The 17,451-nt window shown below is 47.6% G+C and overlaps 1 protein-coding gene across 1 annotated transcript in view; it reads left to right on the forward strand.

The window, feature by feature from the left end:
• The window catches only part of LTBP4 (latent transforming growth factor beta binding protein 4), a 209,793-nt gene that overhangs the window by 80,387 nt on the left and 111,955 nt on the right, over nucleotides 1-17,451 (forward strand). The window contains exon 5 of the mRNA XM_088450149.1: nucleotides 11,497-11,658. Within this exon, the coding sequence (XP_088306275.1) occupies nucleotides 11,497-11,658 (162 nt within the window). The remainder of the gene's footprint in view (nucleotides 1-11,496; nucleotides 11,659-17,451) is intronic.

The raw sequence follows: 17,451 nt of genomic DNA on the forward strand, positions 1-17,451 counted from the left end.
CAACCGTGGAGCCCTACAAAATAGAAAACTCTTTAAATATGCACAAACTCCCTCCTTGATCAATCAAATCTCGGTTTGCTTCAAATTACATGGAGTTATGCCCTTCTGGGGGACCACAATGGCTGCTGCATGCAGACAACTCACCCCTCACTAAGGGCCTGATCCAGACCCACTCGTGAGCGGCTGTCCGCTCGCAAGTGGGTCGATGGTGTGCACTGCGCATGCGCACGACGGAGGGAGCTCCTTCGTGCACATGCACGAGACGCGACGAGCGAAGGACTTTCCTTCGCTCGTTGTGTCTGATCAAAGGGGGCGTGCTGTCGATGTTGATTGACAGCACGCCCCCTTTGGTGGGCGTGCCGGAGGCGTGCCTGCCAGACGGAGGCGTTCTCCAGGGGAACGCCTACCGTCAGAAGCCGGCCCCACTGACATCACTAGTGATGTCAGTGGGAGTGATTTTGGCTCTGATAGAGCCAAAATCACTCCTGGCCTTGCGGTTGAGAAACTCAACCGCAGGCTTCTGGTCGCACTGGCGATGGTCAAGACCATCGCGACCATCATCCTGCACGCTCGTATAGGCTGTGGGTGGTGACCCACAGCTATACGAGCGTCCAGGAGGACGCTCCATAATTATGGAGGTGGGCCCTGATTCAGAGCGAGCGCTCTGGTCAGAGCGTCCGGCTCTGAATCAGGGCCTAAGTACCAATTTGCAGCAGTATTTAAGAAAGGCTTACTGGAGTTAGGGGTAAATCCGTCAGAATATGGTACCCATTCATTCCGCATTGGTGCTGCTACTTGCACATTGTTCAACGATTAGCGTTGAGCAATTGGGGGTGTGAAGGGATTTTTTCATTTTCCCTCCCGTTAGCCATGATCTGGCCCAATTTGGTTCACTGGTAGGTTTTTGATCCCCCCCGCAGAGACGACAGGAGTGGCGAAAACGACAGCCTGAACCCCTCATACACTTGGAGTCATTATAGGCGAAACATTTTCCTCTCCCCCTTCCTGTCGCCCTCTGTCTGTTATTTGTATAAATCTTACGAGGAGGCACTCCGGGGCCGATGCTTCTGAGACAATTCCAGCCATACCTCTACGTCTTTAACCCCAAACGGAATGACTAGAGCACCGTCATGCTTCTTGCAGAATTTAGAGTCATATTCTCGCCACGCCAAATTACAAGACCGGACAAACATGTCAAGAACCAAGAATAAATATCTTATTATGTTAACATGTTCTTCCGCCCTGGTCTCCAAGTAACATGTCGCGAAAATGAGCATGCCCTTCAACCATGCTTTAAAGCTGCAAAAGGCATCCTCGCCAATGCCCCCGTCTTCGTCGCCTGTGCAAAACCTTTTTTCATCTCATCGGTGAGCGAGAAAAGGACCACGAATTTTCCTCTACGAATCCTGCCTCTGACACTTTTACGCAAACTACGGAGTACCGCAGTATTTGCACAGTGGACCGTGTCTGCGCCTGCTTCCTGCGCCTTAGCCCCTGTCTCATCATCCTTCTTAGCAATGTTACTTGACTTTTTAGCTAAACGCCGTGCCACCATTCTAGCAATCTTACCAGGGCGTGCAGGGGAACCAGAAGAGTGTGAGGAGGAAGAAGAAGAATCGGAAGAAGACATTGCAGTTTCATACTCACCGGAACCGGATGGGCCAGGAACCTCTTCGCCCACTTTTTCTCTTGACCCCGCCACTATCCCGGTCACCGGGGTTGATTTGTCTTGCGCCGGATCATGCAAATAAGGCACCACTGACACCACTTCAACTTGACCGCTAACCACATCTACACCTAAAACTGATAGAGACGGGTGAGGCACCGGCAACATGGACAAGGTAGCAGTTGTAGGTGGGGGTGTCGGGTCCACAACAGGAGGGGAAATGTGTGGGGCTCGAGTAGGAGATGCCTGACTGAGCCTATCAACAGCGGGAGTCAAGGGCACCGTGTTTGAAATGGGAGGATGAAGCGGTGGCTGAAGAGGAGTTGCGGCCGGGGCAGGGTGGTAAAATTACCAAGGCGGCATGTAGGGGTAATAAAATTGATGTTGTTGTAAAGCTGAAGGATATAAGATAGACAGTGCCGCGAAGTGTGACGAGTACATGGAAGTGGGAGGGGCCACCGCAGAGAAGGCTAAAACAGGTGGAGCTACACCTGAGCTCCATGATGCTTGGCTCCAGGTAGGATCGGCCATGGCAAGGGGCATTGGTGCAGCGCCTGCAGCTGTCTGACTACCTGCTGGCGTGAACCAAGGGGGCTGATATGACGACTGCGACACTACACTGATTGGCACAACCCCACCATGAGTGGGGAGCCAACTGGGTGCTGTTATGCGCGGTGGAATGCCGCTGGGCAGCTGACTGGCAGTGCCAGCAAAATATGGGGAGGTCATCCCCAAAATGGCACCCGGCTGTAAGATGGCCGCCGGACCTGCTGTATGAGCCAGGCCGACGTGACCACCCTTGACCAGCGAGGCAGGGGAGGAGGTATGCGGGGAAACAAGCCCGGCACCCGGGCCTGCATAAGGCCATGCGGAAGGTCCCGTCATTTGACTAAAAGAAGCAGAGGTAACGGCTGCCGCCGGGTGACTCGCGGAAGCGGCCCCCACAACAAAAGGTAAGAGGGGAGTACTGGGTGGAGAAGAAAGTATGGCTGAGGCCAACAAACCTGGAAGCGGAGCGGGTGTGGTGGCGCCGGAAGATAATCGCGGCGGTGGAGTGGAGATGCTGTCTGTGGGAGGGGGAGCCTGCACAGCCATCTGACTTCCCGCGTGTGAAGGCAAATAAGGGAGAGGTGCGGGGGAAGCCTGGCTGGTGGTAGGAAGGCCCTGCAAGAGGGAGGACGCGGCTAAGGAGGCAGAGCCGGTGGACGCTAGGGGACTGCCGGGGGGGGATGATAGATCCACCCGGAGACAACATGATGAGGGCAGACTGAGGAATGGGAGATGACCCGCGGGCGGGAGCGGAGTGTATAGGGCAGGAAAAATCAGCCGGCTGGGTGGGGGAGCAGAGCAGCGGGGCCGTGACATGTGGAACTGAATAAAGGGAAAAGCTGTAAAGCAAGCACCAGGGAGCAAATATGCACAAATGAGCAAACTAGAACCAACAGATGCTTAGCTTTAAGAAGATCCACTACAAGAGACTGAGCTGAGTTCTGGCAGACCTTTAAATTAGGGATGTACAGGCTTGGTTCTACTCGGTTCCGTTCGTTTTTTTTTACCGAATCTTATTGGCTATCCAAAACTCGTGACAGCTGAAACCCAATAAGATTCGGGAAAAAAAACCGAACGGAACTGAGTAGAACCGAGCCTGCACATCCCTACTTTAAATAGCCTAACTTAGCTCCTCCTTACAACAATCCCATAGGATAATCCCTCAAACTGACACACACACATTAACCCAGCAACAAGGCTGTCATCAGCACAAACAACCAGCAGAAAACCAGCAATCTTATCTTTCCTCAATTGTATACAAATTTCATCTTCCATTATCCTGAGCCTAATCCACTTTCCCGGAGTGCTGGAGAACTCTCAGGGATTCAGGAATCTCCCGGACATTGCAGTAGAGCAGGTTAAATATGTACTGTTTACGGGGAAGCACTGTTGACTCTTCTTCACATCCCTACTGTATTGAACTTGCATGTGAACAAACTGATCCACCCATCAAAACAGTAGTAGCCACAAGCATGAAATGCACTCAACTCACAATACGGCCAAAGGCAGTGTACATGCAACAAATTCTACACAAGTCATATTTTTGCGTGAATTTATATCCAACTCTTAAATCAAGCATTGAATGTAGATTGAGGTTAAAATCCTTTCTGTGTAGCTTATCTCTTCTACACTCTAAGCTCCATGACGGACTCTCCTTTCTATTGCACTGTACAGAGCAACACATTGTGTTGCCAGGATTCATGTCATAGGGAACACAATGGTTCCAAAGAACCTTTATTTATATACCGCCATCAAAATACTCAGAATATTTAATCTTTCGCATCGGTCCCTACCCCAGTAGATCTTAACGTCTATATTATCTAACACATACACTGGCATTAACCTGCTAGTATATTTTTGGGCTCTGGGTTTAGTCAGCTGCACCTAGAGGAAACAAACAAATGTGAGGAGATCATACAAACTCTACACCGATAGTTTCCTGGTTATTACAATACCCAAGTATTACATACTGGTACCTACAAACTCCAAACCTCCAAAGGGGCCTAAAAAGGCCAGTATTCATAAGATAGCTGGTCTTTTCATTTAAACAGGTGAGATGCCACAAGTGTGGGTGAAATGACTGCACAATGACAAAAGATAATAGTAACAAAAGAAGACGCCTTGTACAATGTATATTTTGCTTATAGTTCCTCTGCCCAATCAATCAACTGCTCTATGAGGATTGGTGTTAAAAATTTAATGACTTAAGGTCATTTAAGCACCTTTCATCTTATTTATCAAAACAAACACCATGTGGGCCCCCAAACCTGAATAATAACTACAAAACATTGTTGTGAGAAGTAAATGGCCACAGCCATTATTGTGCACCCATGTAAATCATTGTGAAAAGAACACGGATGCAGTGTCCAAATCCCATACCCAAGGCCAATGAAAGCTCCCTGGTTGCCCAAGGTGCCCGCTGACCAGCATTATACTGCCAGGCTATCACTGACATGGTGGGGCATTGGGATCAAGCAAGGGATAATCTTGTACCAAATTATTAGACAGCCATCTATTAGCAGACTAAAAATAACAGATCTGAAAATTCCTGTAAAGTTATACCGCTGCTTGATTGGTCTATCTTCGACCTTCTCAAGACTAGTTAGTACTACCTAACTTGATGTCTGAGACCCCAGACATCTGGCTCACTCAATGGGCTAACTCTTTCACCCATGCATAGTGCTCCAAAAAAGCCCAGGAACTCCGTAGTAATTTGCTGCCAGCTGTCTAGGGTAGAAACGAGCTTCCTCCAATCTGACACCTTGCTATGAATATTTACTGTAACTTTGTAGTAATATCTTGTCAAACTAATGACTGCAAATAAAAGAAACAACTGACAAGACCCTCCCTGCAGAGCTAACTCCATAGCCTTTCTTTCAAGCCAAGTAAAAGTTACTCATGGTAGCTACACTGAGGAGGCCCATAGCATAACAAACCACAAGCTAGTGGAAAAACCATAAAAGAATCCTAATGTCTGCAATAATTGCTCCATGTGCTGGACACCACAGGTGATCGCCTACTCCAAACAGGCGCATAGGAAAGCATCTGCTTGTGGAACCAATATTTGAATTTCAAATTTAAATCTGGACAGTGCACCTACTATACCAGTACTGATCCCAGGAACATGACAGGTCTAGAAAATTATATTTTAGACATTTAAGCACCAATGCCCGAATGAGGATGTCCAAACAAGGAATTGAAAGCCTCTACTCCCATGGTAAGTGTTTGCTTATTTGGGAGCTCACCGCTCATCTGTAACATAACCCAGTGACCATTCTAGAAAGACGGATTTTATGCACCAAAATCGGTGTTGACCCAACCCTGTCACAACCGTTGTGCACACCACGTACCAGCAAAAAAAAAACCCTCAAAACCTACAATCCCTGACGTGTCCATGAAGAGCTGTAGTTCATGATGGCAAACATTCCTAAGCCAGTTGGTGCATCCATTGTTTGTATCCAGGAAATGTAGCCATTCCCTTCATGGTTAACCATACAAATTGGAGAGTCAGTAGACATAATCCTAGAGGATGCAAAGGGAAGCCTACAAAAGACGCCACCATGGCATAACTTGCTATTAAATGAAATAAAACTTATTGAGGGTAGTTTTTTTTTTTTACATGAAGCGAATTAGAAATCAAGAGCTGAAATCCCATAGCTTCTGTTCTGGGAGACATAACTCCTGGATCCGTCTGTTAACAAGACTTACTCAGTTGTGTAGTCAAGGCCTTTAAACACTTAGGGTACCCTGCAGGTTGGAGAATCTGAAGTACCAAGAAGAGCAAAGTTGTCCCAAGAAGGACAAACTTCCCTGTTCCTGGATTCCATTCTTGTCACATATACAAAATTTAACTAAACACAAAGACAGGAGATGAGACAGCCCAGAGGGAGGCAACAATTACGGAAATATTTTACATCCCAGCAGAAGTAAGCAGGTGGGTATATGAAGAGCAATCTGAAAGTGGATTGTAATACTGTCAGCATAGAGAAGATATTGTCAAAGGAGGTGTAAACTACACAGCATAGATCAGAATATATGGCATCATCTACTGTTTGTCCCTTCAAGTAGGAGAGGTAATAAACTATCCTGAAAGCCCCAGAGCTTTTGGGTGGAACCAACCAGGGCCGTAGCTAGGGTAGTGCGGCCAGTGCCATCGCACAGGACACCACAGGTCAGGGGGTGCTGTTTGGGCCTGTCAAATGTCTGTTTATCATTCTCACTTGTAGCTTCCTCTTACTTCATCCCCAGCATCTCCTGGCCTCCACTATCTCTTCCCTGGCCCTTCCCCATGAGGCCATTCCCCTTTTTTGGGTGCATTATGTCCCTTTGAAAAATGAGGGGGGCGCCAATGCTCTTTCTGGCACAGGGCACCAAAAACTCTAGTTACGGCTCTGGAACCAACCCTAGAGGGGAGATTCTTAATCTTCAAATAGTAGATGGCAAAGGATAAGCCATGTCATCCACTGACAGTTTTTTGGACAACTTCTCCTGAACCACTTCTCTAGGCTCTAGAAGTGAAAATGAAGTCTTCTCCATGCCAGCAGAGATTGCTTGCTCACAGGAATAGACTACGATAAATCTGTGAAAGAGAAGCTGGGAAATATGGTAACTGTGTTACCAACTGTGTGGTTGTTACAGCTGAGAGACAGCACCCAGAGCCTGAGTGTCCGTGCCCTTACTGCCTGCTCCACCAAAAATAAACACTACATAGGATGTCCTAGCTTTAGAGAGAAGCTGAAACACCATGTAAAGAAAACAGAAAAACAAGCCTGGCTACAGGAGGCTCCTATTACCTTCACCCAAATGATAGCATAGAAGAGGGTGACCATGTGCAAACTTCAAATATATCACCAACAGCAGGATGTTATGCCTCTCATCCAACTAGCTCCATCTGCATATCACCGAAAATCCCAGGGCCCAACTCCCCATACTGGCAATGCTTCCTACCCCAAGCAGTAAGTATCAGAGGGACTCCCTGGAGTTGCTGGCTTGAGGATTAGTAAGCATCAGAATGTAATGCAGCCAAATGTTCCATTTAATTTCCCCTTTTTTAGGCCAAAGGGACTCACATGTTTTTTTTTCCACTCCACACTAGAATGCTGATAGCACAATATTTTTTGTCACTTTATGAGGTGGCTCTGAAGACTTTAGAGTCATTGTTTGGTTTATTGGCTCAGTGGAAATGCGTGAATAGAAAAATAATACTTTGCTTGACAGGGATATAAATACAGGTTGAGTCTCCGATATCCAAAATGCTTGGGACCAGGGGTATTTTGGATAATGAAATATTCCGTATTTTGGAATAATTGCATATCATAATGAGATATCTTGGGAATGGGCCCCAAATATACACACAGAATGCATTTATGTGTTATATACACCTTATACACACAGCCTGCAGGTAATTGTATACAATATTTTCAATAATTTTGTGGCTCAAAGTTTGTGTACATATATAAAATTAATTTATGTTTCATATACACCTTATACACACAGCCTGAAGGTAATTTTATACAATATTTTTAATAATTTGTGCCTTAGACAAAGTTTGTGTACATTGAACCATCAAAAATCAAAGGTTTAATTTTCTCAGTCAAGCCAAAAAAATTCCGTATTTCGGAATATTTGGATATGGGAGACTCAAACTGTATAAGAAATGGTGATCGTCCTGCTGTGCGCCTCAAATAGTAATGTCAAGGAGTCAAGTACTCCGTAAGGTTTGTAAATGTTATCAGTTATAGCTCCTATTAAAGCCACAGGGCAGAGGTTCCCAAACTCCATCTTCAAGGCACCCTAACGGTCCAGGTTTTAAGGATAACCATGCTTTGGCACATGTTATGTGACTTACTGTAATTAGTACCTCAGCGAATTTGATTTAACCATCTGTGTTCAACCTTGGATATCCTTGAAACCTGGACCGTTAGGGTGCCTTGAGGATCAAATTCGGGAACCATAGGGCCTGGTTCAGAGCTGTACACAAGTCAGCCACACTGCGCTGCTCTCGGGAATAAATTCAGATCTTGGACTGTACTCAGAGTTGGCTGCATCGCCCCATCCATCCTCTAAAGTAGCCATCGTCACTACCAGTGCGCATTTGCACCGGTCCTAGCCTTGGTGCACGAGAGATGCGCAGTGGGGAGCGGGGCGCTGTGAACCCCTCAGCCCGGCGCATAGCCAGTGGGGGGGCATGATCAGTATGATTAGTACCCGCTCCCCCCCTCTCAGCGCCCCTGCGTGTATGCATCGCAGTAGCGGCCACTGTGATCGGGACTGTGATCGTAGTGATTATGCAGACCCATCGCAGAGTGATTAACAGAAAGTACCGATTGTGGGTGGTGATGGGAGGGGGGGGGGTGGTCGGCGAAACGCAGGTGTGCCAGTACATTTCAACAGCGTTGCAGGGGCATGCATATATTAGCCACTGTGATACCATACTCAACCTGAGGCCTCATATCGTGCGCTGAAGTAAGCAATTCCTGCGTAAAGTCTGACCTGCGTAACTGTGCGTGAGGTTTCAATGGTACTCGATTGTACCGATGTTTTCACAGTTTTGCTAAACATTATGAATGTGCATTTACGTGAAGTGGGCGTCCTTATGTAGTGCTGTGGCGACATTGCGATCTCTATGGATTACCATAAATTTGTAGTGAAACTGCGTGCGTACACTATAATAGGATCCGTAGTGAATCAGGCCCTGAGACGCATCACATAGGTCTTGGTACAGTGCTGGACGGTGACTGGGAGGTGGCTAAAGAGACGCAGGGAGATGGTCCGTCCTATGGGCGTGTTATGGGAGTGTCACAGCCGTGTCGCTGAAGAGTTTGCGTGCACTGACGCTCAATGGTTACAGTGGAGGCCATACTCAGGGAAAATCAGCACCTGCCATAGGGCTGGTGCAAGTCTCAATGGAATGACTAATGGTGGAATCTAAGGACGCACAAGGCGGTATTACAGCGTCTACAGATGCTGAAAGTGGGCGTCTCAGGCCTTGCTTATTTATACCTACACCAGGGAAGGACTTTGTAACGGCATTTGCATAAAATCGCAGATGGACGACCAGCAATAAACGCGGCCGCCCCTGCATCAGTCCCTTAGCCTACTTACAAAAGCCAAAGTGCTGACTAGTTACACGGACGCAGTTGCAGTTGTACATGTTACTGAGATGTGTATGAAATGAAGGTGAATTGCCCAGAGACGTGGGGATCCCAGGTGAGGCCAGAGGCCCTGATTCAGAGCCAGACACTCTGACAGAGCGCTCGCTCTGAATCAGGGCCGTCCCTCTGAATTTAAGAGCGGCCTCCTGGCCGCTCGCATAGCTGTGGGTAATCACCCACAGCTATAGTGAGCGGCCAAAATGATGGTCGCGATGGTCAAGACCATCGCGACCATCGGGCTTGTGACGAGACCCTTGCGGTAGGGTCTCGTTGCCGCAAGCCCTGGAGTGCTTTAGGCTCTATCAGAGCCAAAAGCACTCTCACTGACATCACTTGTGATGTCAGTGGGGCCGGCCCCAGACGGTAGGCGTTCCCATGGGAACGCCTCCGTCTGGGCAGCCACGCCACCGGCACGCCCACCAAAGGGGGCGTGCTGTCACTCACCATCGACAGCACGCCCCCTTTGGTGCAAGACCCATAACGACGGCTTGGCCGTCGTTATTCGGGTCTCGCGCATGCGCACAACGGAGACGGCTCCGTCGTGCGCATGCACACTTGGCCAACATCGACCTGAATTAGGCCCAGAGTACATTCTCTGCAGAACAGACTCAATGAAAGAATAGGGTAAAGCCAATGAATGCAGAGGGGATACCAGGATAGATGCATGGACGTATTAACTGGAGAGACAAACTACTGACTGCAGAGGGGACACAGGAGATGTATAGGGACAAACTATTGTCTGCAGAGGGGATAAGTGTAGGGACATCCCACTTATAGCAGAGGGAAGGGAATGGGACCACATATAGGGACAACCAATGTATTGCAGTGAGGATGCCAGGAAAGGTGCAGGGACAAGAATAGGAGTTGACTAATTAAAACACTAAACAAAAAAGAATTGTGGGACAACTGGCTTAATTGATATATATGCATTTTATCTATAGCACTAACGACTCAAGAAAAATGAATACAGAGTGACTCGTATGCTGTACATGAGAAATGTATAGGGCTCCGTCTATTCCCGGGGTTGGATATAGACGGAGCCCGGGGATATAGACGGAGCCCGGGGTTGGGAATAGATGGAGCCCTTATTACCAAGTGCAGAAGTGAATTAAAATTAATTCTAATTAAGTCACCACCTTACTATAGTAGCAGTTCAGGCCTGTTGTGAGCTGATGTTATAGAGAGGAATAACTGTACTATACAACTTAATAATCTACTGTATGTAACGTCTGACAGCCCCTCTATTACAGCCAACATGAACCTCATGCATATGACCCAGAGCTCAGACTTCCACAGGACACGCACAATAGTCAGTAGGGATCGGTGCTCAGATGCCAGTCCATTGGAACCCTCTGTATACATTCCTGGACCCTCTCTGCAGAACCAGCACACCATTCCATCCCGATGTAACATCACTATCTATTATGTTTCTATCCCCAGAGGCAGGTGCAGAAAGCATGCTGGTGTTAGATCTGTGCAGTCTGTCTGGAGATGACCTTTGGCCTCTTAGGCTAATGTCTAGTTGCCCTGGTTGTTATTTGCACCCAGCCTGTATAAAAGTGTTTGGAGCAGGGAGTGAATGGGGTTAAAATAAGCCCTACTAATGGCTGACAGGATACCCTTGTAAACATTGTTGTTGGATCACTGCCCAGTGACTGTTTTTAATTAGTTGATCCACATTTCATATTGTAGCCAGCATGCTGTGTAACCGTTCTCGCTTTCTGTCACTCCCTCATCCGTCCTCCCTCGCTCACTCTCTTCTTTCTTTTTTTTTTTTTTTTACTTTCTTTGCTTTAATAAAGTGAGAGTGTCACTCAGTCCAACTCTGCAGTCTCTTGTGTGAGGGGTTCTAAAAACACCAGACCCCAAAGGAACAAATAACCAGTTCCCACAAATCTCCCCCATTTCTCCCTCCCTTCTCGATCTACGTGAGAGGCAGGAGGAGTTCAGGAAGAAGACAATCTCTGCAAAAACCCACACAGCCCCAAGAACAAAACTGAACTGAACCCACTCCCTGGGGCCCCCAAGAGCTTGCAATCCATCGGGGCCTCTGGGAGTGAGAGTTGAAAATGGAAGGGAAATTAATCCTTCTTTCTGTGTCTCTTTGCTGCTTGGGGTGGATACCAGCATCTGGACAGGTGGAGAAGGTGAGAGTGATGTTCACACCGATGATTTGCCGTGTTCAGTGTTTGGGGGACCGGTGCACTAATAAGTGTGAGAAAGGCAACATGACCACCGTCTACAGCGATGAAGTCTCCAGGAACAACGGGGAGCACGGATTCCGAGCCTGTGAGTATGACATTATTCTCTCTCACTGCATGAAAGTTTTGTACATAGAACATACACATTGTGCTTTGTCATACATTGCTATCGGTTATAACAGAGCAACTCCTTGGTTTGTATGTAACAAGATTCCAATGGCAACTGTATAACTGAGATATTGATAAATAATGCCTGTATACTTAAATAACACTGACATTTAATACTCTGGTACGTAATACGCTCCAGAAACCACAGAGTTTACCATCTAATTTATGCTACACACAAAGGGCCTGATTCAGCAAGGATAGCAGATGCTAATACATACGCAAACGGCTGATGATTGCTTTCTGCGCGCTAGCGGCTCACTGCGCACGGGAAAGCGATTGCAGAAATCACGCAGATTCATTGTAAAGTGATTGACAGGAAGTGCCGTTTGTGGGTGGCGGGGTGTGGTCGGCCGAACACAGGCATGCCAGTGCGTTTGAACGCCGTTACAGGGGCGTGCATAAATTAGCCACTAAGACGGCATACGTAGCTTGAGTGTTCACTGCATACAGGAAAGTTAGCAATTTATAAGTGAGGTCTGACCTGCCTTAATTGTGCGAGTGGCTCCGATGGAACTTGATGTTACCAATGATTTGGCTGAATTGTAAGGTATTATGGATGTGCGAGAGGGGAAGTGGGCGTCTGCATGTTGTCCGTGCGAGAGCTTTGCAATTGCAGACATTAGCATACTCTCGCAGCAGACTTGCGTACGCGATTGCAACCGCGATCACATTAGCGATCCTTGCTGAATCAGGCCCAAAATCTGAAGATAACGCAACAAGGAAAAGTTAAGGCATAACACGTAGCAATTTGCAAAGTGCAAAATGGCTGCTTCACAGCGCAGAAGCAACTTTAAAGTGCGCAACTGTGCCTAGATTTATCCCGGGCTGCATTGGCTAACGGTACACTATGCAGTTTGCTCAGGGGAGCAGTTGGGCGCAGTGAAGGTGTTCCTAGCAGAGCACATAGTGGGTGTAGCAGCGTGCCATGTTTTGTGGATTACTGCAGAAATGAGATCTCAGGGTGAAAAGATTAGAATGATATAACGGGGAGGAGAGGGTAGATTGCCAGTGGCGTACCTTGCTATGCTAAAGGGGTGTTACCATTTAAAGTTCCATAAAGGAGTTTTGCAACAGCTCAGACTTGGCACAGATTTTCTTTTATCCTATACAATTAATGAGACCCGCATTGCACCTCAAAGTTGCACTTAGACAGAGAGAATCATTTCCAGCCGCACTCAATGTAATAAAATTCTACACACCTGCGTGCGCATGTAAAGCCATAGCTCATCGGGCATTGATGTGGGATTTACACTTTTGCATAGTGACCCTAGATGAATGCGTACACAAATGTGCAGTTTAATGAGGTATATCCTGATAGCGGGCATGAAGGGACTGAGGGCCTGATTCAGAGCATGCGTACGGATCGTAAATTCGTAATACGCATGCGCGAACCAGTCAGTGCGGCCGAAAATCGTTTGTTCGCTAAATAGCGAATGCCTGCTATTTTGAGTGACAGGAGAAGGCGTATGTGGGTGGTAACAGGGGAAGGTGCTTGAAAACGGGGAGTGGAGATCAGAACGCAGGCGTGCTTAAAGGTCAAAACGGGCGTTTTAAGGGTGTGCATAATTAATACAGCAGCGTCATTGACCACGTCACTTGGTTATTTTATAGTCAGAACTGCTCGCAAGATTGCGGTAGGAAAAACTAACCACAAGAATAGCGAGCAGTTCATACGCTGGTCGATGTACTCGATTAATCTAATAAATAGCGGACATGACGTAGGATGTGAGCGGCCAGGGGGTGTATTTTTCAAAAAAATGACCGCATGTTTTGTTCGCTCGTTCAGACCTAGAGGCGTGAACAGACCGCAAAGAACGAACGGTTCATTTGAATAGCCAGCCCCTTTTTTCTGAATGAGCGAGCGCAAATAGCGTCCGGCTCTGAATCAGACCCTGAGGCAGAGCTGTACGTATGCCTGTTTGCAGAGCGTATCTTGTGTACATTCACACTGTGCATGCTCCAAAAATGGCAAATAAGGACGATGCAGAGCCACAAGCAATCACATCTACGCTTGCAACCAAAGTAGGTTGTAACTTGTAACATGGTGTTCATGCAACCTCGGGCTGTGTAGAGATGGACGTATTCTAGATTGCAGGCGTAGCTTTTGTGCCTAGTATAGGGTAGGTGCAAATCGCACGGATGGTGATGATGACTGGATAAGGCGTAGAACTCTGCGTATGGGCAAATATACAGATTATATCCGTGTGCGTTGCCTTTGAGCGATGTATGCCCAATTCACTTCCAAATCTCTGTATCAGGCCCCAAGTGTTCATTGAAGGTACTAAAGAGGCACTAAACATTGATCTTCAAAGTGTGCACACTTCCAACATGAAGGGCCTGGTAGCTTGGTGCGGTCCATACAAAAAACAAATGAAAGAAAACAGCATTTCAGATTGTTGCAAAATCATTGTAGACTCCGGGTTCAAGACTAGGGGCCTGATTCAGACCCGGTCGCTATCTGCGTACGCTCGCTAGATGCGAAATTTTTCAAAGTGACGCCACGGGAAGTGATCGCTTGCCAAGGCATAAGCACGCCCACCATGTCTTAGCGAGCAGCCACTTTGTGTATGCGTACGCCCAATCGCACAGGCAGAGCCGCCCACCAGCAACACGCCATCTCCAGGAAGTGTATTAAAACATTGGTACATCGAGCACCATCGGATGTGAACGCAGTGCTTGAGGTAGCTTTACCCTACCACAAGCACTGCGAGGAAATCAGTGTAAAAAAATGACAAGTGACGTGTACTATGTCGCTGCCTGTTAATTATGCACGCCTCTAAAATGGCGTTGAAACACCCAGGCACGCCTGCGTTCGCATCTCCAAACCCCGTTATTAGTGTCCTGCTCCTGTAACCACCCACAAACGGCCTCTCCTATCACTCATTACCCTGGGCTGCCTTTGCTGGGTGAGCGAGAGGGTTGTGAACGCAGTGTGTAGTTCGCGCACGCGCAGAACGAAGCGTGCGCATGCGCGTACGCAGAACATCGGTCCGCTTGCGAACGCATAGCGTGAGCGAGCGGCTCTGAATCAGGCCCTAGGTTTGGAGTTCAATCCCTGTTGTTGCATCATAACGACACTAGTTGTTGCACAGAACAAACACAGTCAGAATGTGTTGTAATGACAGGCGGGATGTCTCTGATCAAACACGGATTGCTAGTACGAACGCTCTGCTGTCACTGGCAGCTTGGACATCCTCATTCCACACTGGACATTCTCTTGGTACAGTAAGAAAATCTACTCGTACACTCCACACAATCTCAAATACTTGTCATTCTCACTGGAAGTGATAACAGTGGGCGTAACTATAGCCATACTAGTCCATGTGACTACAGGGTAAAATATGTGCTTCAATTTGTCAGGGGGGAATTGGGACTAAGGGCTGCGGTAGGCAGCTGAAGTTTACCGCAGTCTGTGGGTCCTGGCCAAGAAATCTCCATCCACCATCGCAGACCCTGGCCTCGTCCCTCCCAAACGGCGGTCAGCCATGTCCCCACTCCGCCACCAAAAGCGCTGCAGCATGTCGGGTTAGCGTACCTCTATGAATCAGGGACTTACTGCGTGCGTCTTTGTGCACACAAAAAGGGGGCGTGACTGCACATTACGCCCTCTTTGCACTTCACATAGGGATCGTGGTGGCACATTACCTTTGCTCATGGCGTTTGGGGCATGCCTAGATCTTCCTGTTCTGTTGGGCTGCAACCAATCTACAGTGTGTAGATGCGTGTGGCATCCATTCACAACTGCTCTGCTATGCAGAGCATCAAGTTGGAGAGCGGCTTTCCCAAACCTAAACCCCCTGGGAAAGAGTCCAAAAAGCAGGACTTCCCGTCTGAATCAGGACAGTTGGGAGGTCCTGTATGCTGTAAGTACTATATAATTATAAACATGATGGGCCTGATTTAGAGATTAGAGCAAAGCGAACAAAAAAAGAGGAAATTTGCACATGGGCCATACCATGTTGCAGTGCAGGTGGGGCAGATTAATGTGCAGAGAGATTTAGCTTTGGGAGGGGTGTGTCCTTGCTGAACTTTATATTGCAGTGTAAAAATAAGGCTATCCGGTATTTGTGGGTTTCTTGCAAAAAGCACATTAAATGCCTCACTTCACTTTTGCTATGGACAATACTAGTTATTCCCCAGCTGTGCAGGACAAAGACTATTCATTAAAGGGGGAGATTCAATGAAGCACACATTACAGGTAATTAGTCGGGGGACTCATGCGTCTTTGCTCACATCATTATAGGGTGCTAGCAAAAATGAGTGAGGTTTTCCTGACAGATTACCCACGTTGTATTGCACTACATGAATATTCCCCTAAGACGGGGCAGGCCAGCTACATGCAGAAATAATCTAATTTGTTACTGAGACTCTGGAAATAATATGGTCTCATTATTGTAGGATCGTCATATGAGATCACACAGGATGTTCTTACTGAACGATTGCACAGGGCTAGTAGTATTGGGACACTTGTGAAAATAACAAACAACACTCGCTGAAAGGCAGAGTGGTCTCATTGCAGACGGGACAAGCTCACATTAAAATTACTAAATCTAATTTCATGAGACACCCACAATAAACACAGGGCCTCATTCATTAAGGATCGCTATTGCGATCGCAGCTTCATAATCGCACGCAGCTCTGCTGCAAACATATGCTAATGATTGCAATCACAATGCCTTCGCACTGCCAGCATAGAGACACCCACTGCCTCCCACTACCACTATCTCACATCCATAATACCTTGCAAACCTCCATAAACATCGAGTAACATCGAGTACCATCGGCCCCTCACGCAGAATTACAGCAGCTCTGACCTTACTTGGAAATTGCTAACCTCGTTCCACGCAGTGAGTACTCAAGCTGCGTATACAATCGTAATGGCTAATTTATGCACGCCCATACAACGGCGTTCAAACGGACAGACACGTCTGCGTTTCAATGACCACTCCCCCGTCATCACCCCCAATTACTCACTGCCTGTCAATCACTTGGCGATGGCTGTCCGTGGTCTGTGTGAATGCAGTGCGATTGCAGTGGTGCCTTTGCACATGCGCACCGCAATGCATACGCAGTACACAACAATTGTCCGTCTGCGTACGCTTTAGTAATAGCGATCCTTAATGAATCAGACCCACAGTCTGAGGTTAACAAATCTTATGCTGGGTACACACTATGCAATACAAGGTACGCCACTGTACACAGATATAGGTATATCATGTCGGCCGTGCTGCACAGCCAATGCAGGAGCGTTTCCAGGGCCTGATTCAGAGATGAACGCAACTGCAAATTGCACGCAGATCGAGCGATTGTTTGCCTTTGCACATGCATATGCAGTGAGCGTGCGCGAAGGCAGCAGTGCGCTCACCGTTCGTTCATGCAGACCCATTGCAGATTGATTGACAGGAAGTGACCGTTTGGGGGTGTTGACAGCGGGTGGCTAGCGAAACGCAGGCGTGCCTTGCCGTTTGAACGCCGTTACGTCGGCGTGCATAAATTAGCCACTACAATTGCATACGCAGCAGAAGAGCTCCCTGGCCCTGCCGCAAGGGTAAAATGGCCACCGATGAACTTCGATGGTACCGATGTTTATGTAGATATGCGTAGTCGCACGCAGGTGAGAAGGCAGTAGTAGGTGTCTTTATGCTCGGGTGATCTTTGCATATTTTTGCAACTGCATTGCGTACGGAAACGCATTTGCGATCAAATTAGCGTC

The sequence above is a fragment of the Taudactylus pleione genome, unplaced genomic scaffold (genome assembly GCF_031769625.1).
Source record: "Taudactylus pleione unplaced genomic scaffold, aTauple2 ptg000507l, whole genome shotgun sequence".
NCBI lineage: Eukaryota > Metazoa > Chordata > Amphibia > Anura > Myobatrachidae > Taudactylus > Taudactylus pleione.